Below are 17,346 nucleotides of genomic sequence, written 5' to 3'. Positions count from 1 at the left end.
GAGGTCAGGAGCTTTATGATGTATTGGAGTTAACAACAATCCCACTTTTCCTTCATTTCTCTGGATCCCGTGCCAGGTGAGACCACTGGAGTCTTGCAGTGTCTCCTAAAGCAGCTTTTGGCACGAGGGGGAGAGAATTCTGCTCATCTCAGCTGCCTGCAGGACTGAAGGATTGGCAAGAAGTGGTTGCTGTGATTAGTAAACTGTTTTATTATCCACATTTGGGAGTTCAGGAAAAAGGGAGCTGTGACTCACTTGTGAAGGAACTGAGTGGACTCATGCTCAAATCACTCAGCTTTGTCCTAGGGACAGAAACATTTCTTTAGTCATCCCCATGATTAAATTTATCTGCTGTAAAGAAGCTGTAAATCCACAACTGCATATGGCTTGCAACTGCACAATCTCATGGAAAAAGTTTCAGCTTTGTCATCCTCTCTCTGAATTCCTTAAAATCCTGCCTGAAGTTCTTCTCTTTACAAGAAATGTTGGTTGTTCTCTGTCAGCCCACTCTGTTTTATTTAGGTTTTTATTTAAAGGATGAATACCCAAGAAGCAGCTCTGTATTTGCTCGTGTCCTTACACTATTCCTGGAAAAGTGGGTGTCCCAATTTTAGCAATGGCTCCTGGATGGATACTGCAGGTTTATAAGCAGTACTTGATAGAAGTACAGATAGGACAGAAGTACAGATAGGACAGTCATCAAATAATCTGAATTTTCCACTGAACACACATTTATGATCTCCATTAACAAGGAGGAGGAAAATGGCACATTTTGTCCATAATGCAAGTTGACATTTTTTCTGGGTTTTATAAGAAAACCTGAGCAAGACTGGATTTGTTGGAGCCATCAATCCATGCTTCTCTTTGTTGTCTTTTTACCTGTGGGCTTTCTCAGTCCCCATTAAGAGTCCAATTTGGACAAAATGTTCATGAATTTTCCTGGTGACTTTCCTCAGTATAGAGATTATTATCATCCCTAATATTTATGGCAGAAAACTGACATGTAGTATTTCAGGTTTCTACCCCAAATGAGGCTGAACTGCACCCCTCTTCAACCTTCTCTAATTTAGAGTAACATCTCTCTCACAGTGTTGAGTTTAATTAACCAATAATTACCAAGCAGGATGAGATTGCTTGCTATGGTTATAATTAGAGCAGAATTCAGCTGCTGTACATTGATTTATTTTGGTGGAGTTATTTTTCATTTAACTTCCTCAACCCCACACAAGAGATGTTGCCTTTGGTGGGGAGGGGAATCTCTTCTCATGTCAATTCTGCAAGAGAAACCTGATCTGTCCTGTTAAAAATAGGGCACACTGAAGAGATGAACCACTTGGATGCTAATTCTTGATAAGCACTATTTAGCACAAGTATCATCACTCTGTTTCCTCAGGAAAAGAAGTGCTAAGTCAGTTGGAAAAAGATGTCTGAGGGTATTAATTGTGCAGACAAAAGTACAAATGGGCCAGATATCTTAAACCAGGGAGTGAGATAATGACTTCGTTAGCAGCCTGCTTTTAGTACATGTTGCATTTTTCCTTCCCAATTAATCTTTGAGCTTCTCTTTCTTGCATTTAGAGTTTTTAGGTTTGTTTTTTTTTCTATTTTCTGTGTTTGCTGCAGGAGAAAGCAGCAGTTTTACCCATGCTGCCTCACCCTCCTGCTGCCAGAGCTGATTTTGATTTGCAGCTCTTATCAGGGCTGGGCAGGGGTGGCTTTGTCCAGGGATCTCTCCTTGGCACAGCCTCCACATCCACCCAGCCCATCGCTCCAAATTCTGCCTGTTTCATGCTGGGCCTCTGCAGGGAAAAATTAAACATAAAAGCTCATCCTGGAGATGGTAAAATTAAGCAATTTTGTTCAGAGAATCTTAGCAGAAAAGTTACCAGTGTATTTTTAGGAAGCTGTAGAACACGTGGAGAGTTCTGCTCCTCACTAATGGCAAAGTGCAGCCATATTTTTTTTTTATTTTAGAAATAAAAATCAGAAAGTGGATTTTGAAGTGGTATCTCCTGTGCCAAACCTGGCAGTGCAGTCAGCAGAAAAACCATGCAGAAGAAGACTGAAAATAAAACCCCACTAAAAAAGCAATAATAAAACCAAATATAGGATGAGAGAAAGCAGCTTGCACTGAAAGCTGTCACTTCATCCTTCACTTGCTTCATGGTTCTTAGTCCCTTTGGGATTGTAAATACTTAGCTAAAATAAGTTATTTAATCTCAGTGTTATTCCTTGGAAGTATTTGAAGATTCTTTTCAGTGCACTAAATTTTAAAAATGGGGTGTTTGGAGTGTTTTTCATGGCTTGAAAAGAAATGTTTTTCCAGCTGACCACAGGGGTGAAGACCCCCAGAGGGCAAGCTCAGAGTAAATGAGAGTGGGGACAATTTCTCTGGCCTGAAAGGAATAATTTCCCCAGCTGCAAAACCCTGCTAGCTTTACACATGGATTGCAGAAAAGTACAAATGAAATGGTCTGCAAGAAAAATGCATGGTTCTGTTCTTTAAACACACAGTGATTATTTTCCTGATACAATTCTTTGAGGAATGCACAGAGTGAATAGAATTACACTTTATTCTAAAATTTTACCCCATAAGCATTTTCTGTCTCTCCTTTTAAACCAGAAATTTAAGAAACTTAATCAGTATCAACTGTTGGGTCAAGTTAAAGTGATTCATTTCCAGCCATGATCTAATTTCATTAATTAATTTACATCAGAGTATCTGTTCTGCATAAGAATTATCTTGACAAAGTCGAGTCTTCCAAAGCAGTAGCTCACATTCCTGTACTCCTCTAATTCTATATATAAAATATAAATATATTATTTATAGATATATAAAATATAAAAAAATATTAAGAATATAAAATTCATATAAATTCATAGAAAATAGATAAAACTTATGTATGAAATTATATGTATAAAATATACAAGATATATATAAAATATATATGTATATAATATAAATAAAATGTATATTCTATATATAAAATATAAATGTATATTCTATATATAAAATATAAAGTATCTCTGTTGTTCGATGCCTTTTAACCTCCATGCTGGGGAAGAACAATTTGAAATCCTGGAAAGGTCTAGAATTTTGGGGTTGTAGTATGAAAATGCCATTTAAATCTGGGGGAAGAGGAGGACAATGTCTTGAGCAAACAGTAAATATTTATTGCTGAAGATCCTGACACCTTTTTTTTCTTTTTTTTAAAAATATATTCTATATATATAAATATTATTAATATTATTATATATTATATTATTATATATTATAAATATTCTATATATATATTCTTTTTTTAATATATATTCTATATATAAAATATAAATGTATATTCTATATATAAAATATAAAGTATCTCTGTTGTTCGATGCCTTTTAACCTCCATGCTGGGGAAGAACAATTTGAAATCCTGGGAAGGTCTAGAATTTTGGGGTTGTAGTATGAAAATGCCATTTAAATCTGGGGGAAGAGGAGGACAATGTCTTGAGCAAATAAATATTTATTGCTGAAGATCCTGACACCTTTTTTCTTTCTTTTTTTTTTTTTTTAATTCACTCTAACTGACTTTTAAATGGCTCTAAGTTCCAAATTTGTGTAGGAAACACTTTTCATCAAGAAATACTGAGTTGCTTAACGGTTGCTCTTTCCTAAAATTCCCTTCAGGTTTGTTCAGTTAGGCAGGTGCATTTTAGGAAGCCCTCCTGAATGAAGGCTGAGGGCACTGCCAGCCCTGGACAATCTCTCCTCAAAGGCTGCAGTTCTTTCCTCCCTTAGGAGCCATGGCACCCCAAAGCTCCTTGCAACCTTCCCTCAGAGCCAGTTCTTACCCAAAGCTCTGCCTGTCACGAGGGAATTCCTGGCTGGAAGCTCTTTTCTATCCCAAACAAGCCCAGGGATTGCTGCCCCCAGGTTTTGAGGTGCTCAGCTGTGAACTCCAAACTCCCCATCCCAGCCTGATCCCAGTTCATCAGCTGGGATTGGGTTTCACAGCATGAGGGAAATTCACCTTTTATTCTTCATTATTCCTCTTCCAGTGTTGGGAGCTCTAGCTGGTCAGAGTGACCCTGAGAAAAGTTGGAAAGTCTCTTTTCCCAGCCTGCTGCTTGAAGAAGGAGTCAGGGCTCTTCATTTCTTGGCCTCAAGGTTGTTTATTGTGTCTTATCTATAAAAAATTTTCTCCTGCCCTGCCGAGGTCAGCTCAGCAAGACAGTTCCAGGCACTCTGCCTGCCCCCAGGGCAGGGTTGTGTGTTTATACTAAAAACTACCTGTACAATGTTTACAGTTATTCCCAGTACCCATCACCTGTGTTAGACACTGAGCTTCTGCTCTAAACCAATCTGTGAGTGCCACCATCACAGCAGAAGATGGAGGCCAAGAAGAAGAAGGAGAAAGGCTGGACATGCCCAGATCCCTCCATCTTGCCTCCTGAACCCCCATTCTAAAAAACCCCAAAATCTACTTTTTCACCCTGTGATAAATTCACTGTCATTCTACTTAATTTGTCATGGCTTGCAGATCTTCATCTAAGGTTGGTAACTTCCTCCATGGGTCATGATCAAACCCCCAGGTGTTTTGGGCTCTGTGCCAGGGTCTCTGAGCCCCCTGGCAGGGGTCTGGGCTGCTCAGGACAGCCAGAGGGATGTGCTGGGTGCTGACATTCCAGCATGTGTAAGTGTTGCTCACTTGTCTGCCAGAGGGAGGGCAGTGCTGGCTGTGCTCACCCTTTGGGGTTCCCTGCATTCTGCAGTTCCTGAGTGTTCCCTCTGTCCCTGGGGGTCAGGAACAGCTCAGGATAAATTAACTCACCTTGTTTCTGCCTTTGGCATTGTCAAGGTAGAAAGCTGCATCAGGAATTTTGTGAAGCTGGAGCTGCACTTGTGTTCCCTGCACTTTTCCTTTGGTTGCTGTCATGACAATGCTCCCAAGGATTCCATCAGACAACTAATGAGCCATGAATCTGTGGGAAGGTGGTGCTAGAAACCTTCCAAAGAGGGCTTGTGTCAAACACCTGATCCCCTGCAATCCCCTGTGATCTGCCTCTGCCTCTTACAGTATTTGCCTCCTAATCTGTGGTTGTATAACCTAAGAGTGATGAGGGAACAAAAGCACAAAGAGTTGGTACCTGCTTAGAAAAATTACAGTGATGGATTTGGCTATTTAATCATTGCACTGCAGGGAGAGCTGCCTGGGAGCTGTGTGTTGCTTGTGAATCACTCTTTTCTCCTGTCATTGCTCCCTGCTATTCTTATAAATATCACTCAGTACAACCTTGCTTTAAACAAGTAGTTTCTCCCATGCCAAGTCTGACAGGTGGGTTTCACATCTTATTTATTTGTCAGCCTGCTTCAATAGCTCTGGCCTGACATGTAATTTCTTTCTTACAGTGATGTGTAATCCTGTGTTTTATATTGACAGTGAGAGAAGCAAAAAACCTCATTCCCATGGATCCAAATGGACTTTCAGATCCTTATGTCAAACTGAAGCTCATCCCAGATCCTAAGAATGAAAGTAAACAAAAAACAAAAACCATCCGTTCTACCCTGAATCCTGACTGGAATGAGTCATTCACGTTGTGAGTTTAACACCCTGATTTCCTGGGGGTCTTTGGATGCATCTCATTGTTTATTTTGGTGTTGACAGCTCCTCCATTTCTCTCCTTTTTTAGTAAATTAAAACCTACAGACAAAGATCGCCGGTTATCCGTGGAGGTCTGGGACTGGGATCGAACCACCAGGAATGATTTCATGGGGTCACTCTCTTTTGGGGTGTCAGAGCTTATGAAAATGCCAGCCAGTGGATGGTAAGAGTTTCTGAAAAAAGAAGGAGAGAATATATCACCAAAAGTTTTAAACTTGTCCTTTTTTTTTTTTTTTCAATGTGATCTACCTTTTATTTGAGCTTTTTGCTGTGTTTCAGGCTATAAATTCACTGTAGTGCAACTAAACCTAGGAAACACAGGCTATATATATCAAAGAGGGATAATAAAACAATTCCTTTTCTTTTATGGTGTTCCTGAAACTTCTGCTGGAGCCAGGAGCTGCTGCAAACTCAATTCTGTGAACACAGTCTTGTGATACAAATTTTATTTTTATCTCCAATATGATGTGTTCAATACTTGGTGTATCATGTTATATATAGCTCTGCAAATTCAAAGCACATGGAAACTGATCTCATAAAATGCCACCTCATTACCTGCCAGGAGAGGGTAGAACTCACCACATCTCAAAAAGGACATTTCTTCAAAGACAGTTGTTTAGGGCTGTGGAAGCACTGGAGACAAATGTTCCTCCTCAGGGTTGGTGTCTCCCATCAGATCCCAGCATGAGTGGGAAGAATCTCCTCGTCCATTAAAGTGCCTTGACAGATAGCTTGGCATGAAAGGTCTGATTTCAGGTAAAATATATTCTATTTCTGAGTTTGCTTCAGGTTTTTGAGATCAGTTCTTTGCACACCTGTGACATTGATACAAACCACACACTAACAACAAAATCAGATTTTTCAATCTATCAGAAAAAAAAATCACCATTTTTTTCTGAAATCTACCACAGGTACAAGCTGCTGAATCAAGAAGAGGGTGAATACTACAATGTTCCAATTCCAGATGCTGATGAAGATGGAAATGCAGAGCTCCGACAGAAGTTTGAGGTGAGGATTAAACACAGATGTGTGCAACTAAATATTGCATTTATTCTTCACTTCACTACCAGAAAAAATCTGCTAAATGATACATATGTTACAGTGCTCCTATTTCTGTCCCTATGACAGCTCTGTGTGTCTGTGGTTTTCTTGAAGATTGGACCAAGTGGTTTAATTCAGACATGGCATCATTTTCCTGACAGTTCAGCTTCTCTGCTATGACACTTAGAAGTTGGTATTTTAAAATATGTTATGTCAAGTATATGTAATAATTTCAATGTCTTTTAACAATTGCTGCAAAATCTGCCACTATCACTGATATCTGCATTATTTGACAAATGAAATCCTCAGAAACAATGGTATTTTAATACTTCCAATATTTCACACTGTAACTTGGGATGTTTTAAGAAAATACTTTCAGTGTTCACACTTTGGAGCTTTAATGTCTTTGCAGAAGGTTTTTATGTGAAACTCTGATCTCTGTAGTGTGGGGAAGGATGCTGATGTTTTTTAAGGATCAGAGGTATTGCTGGGTATGTACAAATAAGAAAATCCAGAATAAAGTGATGCTTTTTGCAGTGCCTTGCCTCCTGTGGTGCCAGCTGGAGAAGTTGGTAGCCACAAGGATGGTCCCATGTGCCACACAAAGGAGTTTTTTTTGTTAATGATCAGACTCTGCCTCTTCTGACAGAATTACAACAAAATATTTGCTGGCCACTGAGCCCAGGAGCAGGACAGGTATGGCCTGGGTGGGAGGGGTTTGCTCCTCTCCCCTGCCTGCTCTCCCAGCTCACACACAGCCAGGAGCTGGACACATTCCAGTCTGCACTTGACAACCTTAGCCAAGCTGTTTATCCAAACATGATGAATGTACCTGTTGTGCATAAGCAAACCTGCCTGTTCCTTTCAACCTGAAATGGGAATTTTCTATGTTCACCATCAGGCAGAATTCTCCATTGTTATTATAAAAGATGGGTTAACCCACGAAAGTGAGGAAAAACGACACATGTTCAACTTGCAAGAAGGAAAAAGAAAAGGTGCACCAATTTCTTCTGAACCTGTTTGGATCAGCTCCCATGTCTGCAGCATGAACTATGATTTTTGTTACACATTTGAGAAGTATTTGAGCCTCCATTCCATTTTCCTTTCTTTACAGTTGTGATCTGACCAGTGTGATTTCATTTTGCTGCACTAGGTCATTTGCTATTCAAGATCATTTTTGGTTTTTATCCTCCCTAGAAAGAATAGCTTCAAAAGTAATTCTGTCCATGTTTCTGTGCATTATGCAGAGCCTGGAATTGGGTGGATATTTATATATTGGTGATATAAAAAAAATTTACCTGTTTTTTCTCAGGACAGAGACAAGTCACTAAAATTGTCCAGTTAAAAATGTCAGGTATTGCATGCAGTGTGTTTGCATATTGAATTTACAGTCTCTGAGGTTGACTTTAGTCCTGCTGTAAATCCTTTGGTTGCAGGAAGAGCAGTCAGGGTTTATCCATGTCCTGCAATGAAGTGGAGTAGAAATCCTGAGAGCATTGATGTAAAACTGCTGGACCTAGTCTCAGAGCCAGCAGCTTCACCAAGGGGCAGCTCTGTCTCAGAAATAATTAGTCTGTCTCAAAGTCTAATTAGTTGAGCCTCAGCACTGTGAGTTTGAGGCTCTCCCTGTTCTGGGCCAGTCTGTTTGGTGCTGTTTGAGTGGCTGAATTAATCCAGGGAAGGGAATGGGTCTTCAGCAGGCACACAGTGTCTCCAGTAATTGTAATTTCCCAAGCTGGACAATGAACAGTTCTAAAAGTGATGATAAATGAGAATGTTGGTAGCTGAACAAACCCTGGAATTGTCAGGGCCAGGGCTGGTGTAATGTGGTGTTACATGGCTGGGGGGTTTGGCTTCACCCTCCTTCCTTAGCTCAAAGTTTCTCATGATGAGAAGGAGCAGAGGGAAGCAGAACCCTCATGGAATATTCTTCTTGGTTTCAAGGGGCATCACTGTGGTGGATTCTGAAAATTCACAGCACAGATGTCTGAATGGTGATATTTCACTTATTAGCTATTCTGGTATGGCACATAAGTGGTGCTGACTCTGATCATCTTTTCCTTTATTTCTGTTATCATTTATATCCTGCCCTGCACAGGCATCTTATTTTAGGTGTCCTGTAATAAGGAACAAGTAGACAGCACTGAGAAAAATGCTGCTATTTGTGACTTAATGACATCATCTAAATAAATATTTCCACTGTTCTAAAATCAGCATTGGAGCCTTACAGGAAGAAGATTGCAGGTCTTGACTGTCACTTTCCTGGGGGAGTGAATTTGTCAGGAGATTAAAAATACAGATGGACCAAGGGGTCTCACTGTGCCACCTTCCCTTTTATCAATTTATGGAAGGAGTAACTCCACAGATCTTCCCAATCCAGGCTGCACTTGCAGTGCTTGGTCTATTTTTTAATATGTGACCATGTGATTGGTAGCCAAGCTACACTGATTTAACTTTGAGTACAAAATGACAACAATTTCCACAAAAATATTGCATTACTCATATCTAATACTTAAAATAAATAATGGTGGCCTTCAGAGTAAAGGGCTGTATACACACCTAAGCTACACAAGAGCAGAGAAACTTCAGGATTAGGATTTCATTGTTTCATATTAAGGAAGAATAAAATTATTTTCAGCTTAAAAAAGGCCAGAGAAACAATAAATTTAGAATTTCTGAAACCACTTTCTGGTGTTGAAAATTGTAAGATGTTCAGAAAATTGACTTTGCCCTTTTAACTAAATTTAGAAATGTGGGTAGGAGGACCTCCAGGACCACTTAGGAGCTACCTCCCATTTAAACCAGAATTTTAAGAATATCTGCCTGCATGTATTATTTCAGGCAGCTTTAATATTTGACCTCAAGCTCATTGATCTCAGAGCATTTACACTGTACCATCACATCCTTCTTTGCACATCACCTTCACAGCCCAGATTTCTTCTGGAAATGTGGCTCTTAGCCACACAAATCTCATGGAAATGCTGCTTTGCTCACTGGACCTCCTAGCACTTATTCCTAAGTTATTTATTCAATGTAAATCTACAATAAAATATTGTAAAATATAGTAATAATATAATAGAATCCTAATAAATCATAGAATCTTTATAAAATACTCTAAAGATCATAAATAAGTAAATAATAATAGATTCAAACCTTCACTTGTATTTGTAACTGAATGCTAAAAACTATTTGTCATGAGAAGTTTCCTCATGGCCCATTCTGCCACATCTGAATCAGCTGAAGAATTAACACCCAACCTTTGCCCAGAATGGATCTTCTCAACAAATGGGACCAAATTTGGAAAAAAAAAGAATTGTGGATAGTGCTTTTTTTACCTTTCATATTTTATTGCAAGGAGTTTTCATGTTATATTCTATGTATAATCTGTATGTATGTAGAAATTGAGGGATATTCTGCAGATGTGCAATGCAGTATTTTCTACACAACAAATTGTATTCAATCTACATATTTTCTGGATCTCACCTCTCACTAAAAGTCACAAACCTATTATCTGCTCATTTAGCAGTGTGATCAAATCTGTCCTCAGTGATTTATACATGATACATCATTATTAATATGTAGAGATAAAAATATACTCCTGTAGGAAGTGGAGGCAGGATAAAATCTGTCACTATTTTTCAGTTGCTTTTAACCTTTAGTTGTGAATTTTCTCTGTGGAATAGCATTATTTGTGGCCATCTCAAAATGAAACTCCCTTCTCACCAGGCATATTCAGAATAATTGTGGCTGCTCCATAATTGTCCATGCTGAAGTTGCCATGGGAACTCCCAACAGTCCCAGGTGCCTCCATGGACCCAAACTAGGAAATCTTCTAACTGCAGCATCTCCTCTTGCTTATGTACTTATTTCCTTCTTCCAGTACTTTTCTAGTCAAAGAAAAAAAGCAGAATATTGAAATAATGCAAACTTCTGGTATTTTTTTCTACCTAGTTGGGATTTGAGCAGTAAGATGCCTTCGCCATTTAGAGCATCATTCCTTTTTTCCTGAATTGGGGGGAAAAATGTGCAAATTCTAAAACTTCTATTGTGGGAAATTATTTGAGTTTGGTCAAGCCCTTTTTATTTTTCCTGCTTAGTAAGGCACTTCTTGATACTTAAATATCACCTTAGAGTAATAATAGAGTAATACTGATTTAAAAATAGGCTGGTGAATTGGTTTATGATCTCTCCCTTTCTTTCCACATCACCAGCACTGGGAAATGTTATTAAAAATAAAGCAGCTGCTATGGCCCATATAAAGGATTTTTTTAATTAAACAAAGAACAGAGCAACCATAATCCTTACCCATGGACACATTTACTGAGCACGAGGTGTGTTGGTGATGGGAGCAGGCTCAGTCACTACACTCAGCTCTGGCAATTGCAGTGATCCCAGCACATTGCTGTGAGGGAATGGGATTCTGCTCGTAAAATCCTCATTTTAGAGCATCTCTGGGAAGAAATATAATGCTCCTCCTGGTGCACACTCTTCACATGTCAGATATGTTCTTCTGTTCTAATCATTTCCTTCAGTGTAGCTCTCTGGGTGGCTTTGACAGAAACAAAATCCTTCCCTTAATTTCTGAGAGCTCCGACTGCTGTCCCGCCACAGGGACTGTCCCTGCACCCTGGGAGGGGACAAACATCCTCACCCACATCCCTGCCTTTGTGTCCTGTTGGTGGGAGAGATTCCAGCTGCTTTGACCATGGAATTGCTGATGCAGTTCATGTTTGCAGCCCAGAAAGGAGGAGAGGGAGCAGAGCTGAGAGCAGGGTGGATGTTGGGTCTGAGCACTGCAAGTGGTCAGTCAGTGGTGGTGACATTTTGGTGACCTCTCATGCTTCCAAACAGAACTATCATTGTGATCCTAAAGAAAATGTCTTCTAAAATGCCTTATCATTATTGTGATCCTAAAGAAAATGTCTTCTGAAATACCTTCTCATTTGAAAGAGGACAGATGTGGAGCTTGGCCATAAGGCTCAGTGATAAATACCTGCAACCTCTCTAGTTATTTCTGGGAGATATTTGTGCTCCTGAGCTCCTCCAGGGTGCAGGGCAGCACTTTGTTAGACCAAACTTGTGTGTTAATCCTTGTGCAGGCCCAAATTTCCAGCCCAGAAGCCTCAGGCTGTGTATCTGTGCACACAGCTGATGTGGATCTACAGCATCAGGCCTCTCCTGGTGGCAGCACAGCTGGTGTTAACCAGGACAGAAACTGTCCCCAGAGGTCAAGGCACAGCCACAACTCTCTGATGAGTTTTGTTGCTGTTACAGTCTAATGCTGAAAAACCTTTCTTTTATTTCTAATTTCTTCTCTGGCCATCAGTACATCAGTTCAGATTGTTTCAGTGCAGACCCTGCATTTCTTAGCTCTTTACCACTCCTCTTAATTTTCTTAATCCATTTCTGTCTGCTTCATTAGAAAGGTGAAGGCCAGAACTTTCTTAATCTGGCATTTTTCTGATATTCACAAAACCTTTAGGCTATAAGGATATTATATTTCTTTCCTTTAATAGTGGCCAGGACATCCTAGAGCTGCCTTTATTGGGAGCTGGAGGCTGGGGGGAAATGTTGCAGTTGCATTGCCAGGGCCATAGCAGATACTGCAGGGACTTCAGTGGCTTCTTAAGAGCCCAGTGAGTTTTCTAATTAAATCTGTTTTCATTCAAAATTTCATTCAATAAACCCACCCCAAACAAACACACAACCATAAAACCCCCAAGTCAAACTGTAGAGGAGCTTGTGATTTTGTCAATTTGTGACTTAAGTTCTCCAGGTCTCTGTAAAATGTTATAAGGGCTGGGAAGGAAACATTACTTTTACATCTTTGCCCCAGAGCTGTTACACTGCAGTTACTTTACTCTTTTTTTTTTTTTTTAAATAAATAAAAGATATGGTCTCTTCCATATCTGTCTCTAACCAATATTCATTCCCACTTTGAAGCTTCAGGCAGGTCAGCAAAGGGGACATGGAAAGAGCAATAACATTGCTGACACTTCAAATTGCAAATGACAAGATGAAATTTACTTTTCAGGAAACAGAAACTAAGCCACACTGAAATCATGACCAGCCAAAATATCACTGGCACATCAATCCACACTCATTATGCATAAAGAGATATAAAAAGAAGAGCTGCTTTTTTTGGCCATGGCACTCATTCCTATTTTTAAATTGTGCATATTTAATCATTAGAGAATAGTTTGCAGCATTATAGAGATGCTGTTAGATGACTCCATCTGTTCTGTACTATAGTTTGGCAGGGGGAATTCCCATATGCAGTTGTCTGGAGGTTTCCCATCCACTCACCACAGCTCAGACTGGAGAACTTGAAATTCCTTAACTAGATGGCACAAATCTCTGCTTTCAGTTTGCTGATCTCCTTAAGGCTTTTCTCACTGGGTTGTGATTTGAGGTGAAGAATATAAAAAATCACGTTGATGGCAGGGATTTCCTCATCCCTTACATAAAAACAAAAAGTGTTTTGCAAAACAAGGCAAGGCAAAAAATCCCAAATCCCTGTGTGCTGTCACCCCAGTTTAGGGCTGGGAGCCCCAGTGCCCCTGGCCAGCTGTGCACAGCTGGAGGCTTTGCCAGAGGCTGTTCATGCATGGGCTGTGTGTTTGTGAGCTGAGGAGCAGCACAGCCCCTGCCTGTGATTAACACCCTTTGAGTTGGCCTGGGTTTGTTTGTGTGCTTAACAGACGTGTCCATTTCTGTATTGCTGCTGCTGCTGTGTCTGTATTTGTTTATTTCTGCTGCTAATTGTGGATGCTGTGCTGTGCCAGCCTCTTACTAACCACGCAGTGTTTCTCCCTCTCCTGTCTCTTCCAGGACTGTCATGTAAATATCCACTTCTTCAAGGTAGTTTTCTCCTTGGTGTTCTCCTACACACAACTTCCTTTACCAACATCTGAAGTTTCTTCAGTTTAATTTCATTCTCACTGGTTTTTAAGGATGCACTTGTTTTTTTTTTCCACTTGAAGCTTTTCTAATTTGTATTAAAAAAATTGAAGATTGAAGTATGATTTAAATTATCAATAAATAATTGAAGTATATATCAATAAATAATTGAAGTTATACTTCATAATATTTCATAAATATATATAATGAATATATATGAAATATATATAATACTATAGATATTTAGTATAATACTATAGTATATAGTTATTTATTTAGTATAAATTTAGTATAATACTATATATAATTTAGTATAATACTATAGTATATAGTTATTTATTTAGTATAAATTTAGTATAATACTATATATAATTCAGTATAATACTATATATAATACTTCATAATAATATTTCATATTCATGAAATATTATGAAGTATAATTTTTAAATTTCTTTTAAAAAATCAGTATGAAGTATTCACAGTTTGTTCCATAATTTGTCATAAAGTGATCCCCAGATTAGAATTTTACTACAAAAAAAAAAAGAGTGGTCAAACCTGAGCTTCATAATAATGATATTTCATAATAATGATATTTCATATTCATGAAATATTATGATGTATAATTTTTTAACATTTATTTTTAAAAAGTTCAGTATGAAGTATTCACAGTTTGTTCCATAACTTCTCATAAAGTGATCCCCAGATTAGAATTTTGCTACCAAAAAAAAAAAAAAGAGTGATCAAACCTGAGCAGGTGCATTGTGCCTTTTTTTGGAGGAATTAGTTAAATGAGTGCCACCTTCTCATGGAAAATGGAAAAAGGTGCATCTTTAATTTGAAAGACATTCATGGAACTTGAAGTAACTTTCACAGATGAAATAATGCTCATGGTCACTGTATATTTAAATAGTTAAATTTAGAGCATGCATGTTTTATGATTTAACATAGCACATCTATTGCTGGATGTTATTGCTGTATTGTAGGAGATATTACCCATGTGCACAGATGCTCTGATACCTGAAATACCAATTCACCCTCCTTGTTTATTTCTCATTTTGCTCCTTGCACTATTCCCCACATCACTGAGTTACTGCCATAAAAGTTACATCTCAGCATTGAGAACTTAACATGTGTTTTGTTTATATTTGCATGGATCTCTAACAAATTATCTTGCTTTATTAGGGCAAAGGCCACTGGCACAAACCACTTTCAGCTTCATACATTGGTGAAGTTAAAATTTTGATCAAAATTTGAATTTCCTGTGCTGTAAACTGTGTTTTAAGAATCTTAAGTTGAAGCCATTATCATCTTCAAGTAGTGTTTTTACAACTGAAGCTGCCCTGGAGCACTTTACATTATCACTCAAGGCTTAAAATACTTAATTTAAAAATCAAACATTATTTTTAAGAGTTGTTTATGTTATTAATGCATGATTTTAACAAATGTTCTAACAATGAACCAGAAAAATTAAATTAATCACTTTCCTTAACCTTGATTTTTTATCTTAGAAAAGCCTGAACAGAAGAGAACTGCCCTTCCTCAATCCTATCCTTCATTTTGAAAATAAAATCACCTGGTGGTTTCATTGGTGAAACTTGTTTTCTGCTGGGAAGTTGGAAGTTTCTCTGCTTAAATGCATTTTTAAACCAGAGCAAAAGTCACCCTGATAAAATGCATCTGGCAGAAATAGGAAGTGTTGTCACCTCATTGTAAAATCCAGGCCTTGAAGAGCACTGATAGAAGCTGACAAAAGCCCTTGGTTAATTCATGTTTCCACCATAGGAGTGCACCCAAAAAAGGGATTGAAGGATTTCCCACGGCTGCTGCTTCACGGGCAAAATTCCTGTTTATTCCTGGTGGATTATAAACATAAATTCCTTCAGAGAAAGCTGGCATTCTGTTTCTATGGGGACACTCTGCAATTCAGGGGTTTTCATGGAAAAAATGCTTCCTTGTTTATTTTCTTTCTTCTCTCAGTAAATCAGCACAAATCCCCTGCCCTGCTGCTGGCAGTGAGGCTGAGCCCTGAGCCCAGCCCAGGAGCATCCTTGGGGGGGATCATGGTCCAGGAGATCACGGTCCAGGAGATCATGGTCCAGTAGATCATGGTCCAGGAGATCATGGTCCAGGAGATCATGGTCCAGGAGATCATGGTCCAGGAGATCCCTGTGCCAGGAGATCATGGTCCAGGAGATCATGGTCCAGGAGATCATGGTGCAGGAGATCCCTGTGCCAGGAGATCATGGTCCAGGAGATCATGGTCCAGGAGATCCCTGTGCCAGGAGATCATGGTGCAGGAGATCATGGTCCAGGAGATCATGGTCCAGGGGATTCCTGTGCCAGGAGATCCCTGTGCCAGGAGATCATGGTCCAGGAGATCATGGTCCAGGAGATCCCTGTGCCAGGAGATCATGGTCCAGGAGATCCCTGTGCCAGGAGATCATGGTCCAGGAGATCCCTGTGCCAGGAGATCATGGTCCAGGAGATCATGGTCCAGGAGATCCCTGTGCCAGGAGATCCCTGTGCCAGGAGATCGTGGTCCAGGAGATCATGGTCCAGGAGATCCCTGTGCCAGGAGATCATGGTGCAGGAGATCATGGTCCAGGAGATCATGGTCCAGGAGATCCCTGTGCCAGGAGATCATGGTCCAGGAGATCATGGTGCAGGAGATCATGGTGCAGGAGATCCCTGTGCCAGGAGATCATGGTGCAGGAGATCATGGTCCAGGGGATCCCTGTGCCAGGAGATCCCTGTGCCAGGAGATCATGGTGCAGGAGATCATGGTCCAGGAGATCATGGTCCAGGAGATCCCTGTGCCAGGAGATCATGGTCCAGGAGATCATGGTCCAGGAGATCATGGTGCAGGAGATCCCTGTGCCAGGAGATCCCTGTGCCAGGAGATCATGGTCCAGGAGATCCCTGTGCCAGGAGATCATGGTCCAGGAGATCCCTGTGCCAGGAGATCATGGTCCAGGAGATCATGGTGCAGGAGATCCCTGTGCCAGGAGATCATGGTGCAGGACATCCCTGTGCCAGGTTATCCCTGTGCCAGGAGATCATGGTGCAGGACATCCCTGTGCCAGGAGCATCTCTGGGATGGACCTGTGGGAGTCCCTTGGTGTGGGGCTGCTGGGGAGGCTCCATCCCCAGGTTTGCAGGGCTGGAACTGGAAGGAAGCAGCAAGAGCAAGTGAGGGAGGAAGGGCAGCATTCCTGAGGAGAACACAACAATTCTGAGCTAGGAACTAGGAAATGTACAAAAATTCATTTATAATATCTCAGCAAATGGGAGATACTGTGAATATTTGTGTATGGAATAATCAGACACTGGGAAGGGCCACACACCTATCCTGCTTTTGTCCCACTGCAAAGTGTGTATTTAAACAGATTATTTCTCAACATCATGCAGAAAACACCTTCATCTGTGTGTGTGAGAGAGATAAATCATTTCAGAGCACATGAAGATTTGGATGCAGAATCCCAAGGTTTTACAATCAGTCCTGCTCTGCAGCTTTGAATGGCTGGTGGGATTTGATTGCAGGGATTTGCTCTAAGATCAGGGAGAGCTGAAGTCCTTAAAAATTCTTTTAGAACAGAAATTTAATTTTCTTTTTCCCTTATTGAAATAAGGTTTATGCTTAAAAGCAAAATCCATGCTCTAGGTTTTTTTTATTATTGAAAACTAGCAGTAATTTGCATAATTAAAGAATGGAGGAGCATATAGTAAAGCAATTCTTCTTTTGACACTTAGGGGTTTGCTG

General features: G+C 39.9%; 1 protein-coding gene across 2 annotated transcripts in view; it reads left to right on the top strand.

Moving 5' to 3' along the window:
• PRKCA (protein kinase C alpha) overlaps positions 1-17,346 on the top strand; it is a 152,917-nt gene that overhangs the window by 101,570 nt on the left and 34,001 nt on the right. Inside the window, exons 6-9 of one of the 2 annotated variants that reach the window (XM_071451209.1) lie at positions 5,424-5,580; positions 5,674-5,808; positions 6,557-6,653; positions 13,518-13,547. In XM_071451209.1, coding sequence (XP_071307310.1) covers positions 5,424-5,580; positions 5,674-5,808; positions 6,557-6,653; positions 13,518-13,547 — 419 coding nt within the window. The remainder of the gene's footprint in view (positions 1-5,423; positions 5,581-5,673; positions 5,809-6,556; positions 6,654-13,517; positions 13,548-17,346) is intronic. The other variant, XM_071451207.1, reaches the window with a different exon arrangement.

The sequence above is a fragment of the Agelaius tricolor genome, unplaced genomic scaffold (assembly GCF_023055355.1).
Source record: "Agelaius tricolor isolate 1412-34295 unplaced genomic scaffold, bAgeTri1.0.p SCAF_32, whole genome shotgun sequence".
Taxonomy (NCBI): domain Eukaryota; kingdom Metazoa; phylum Chordata; class Aves; order Passeriformes; family Icteridae; genus Agelaius; species Agelaius tricolor.
Note: the sequence above shows the minus strand (reverse complement) of the source record. Positions and strands in the feature narration are given on the sequence as shown.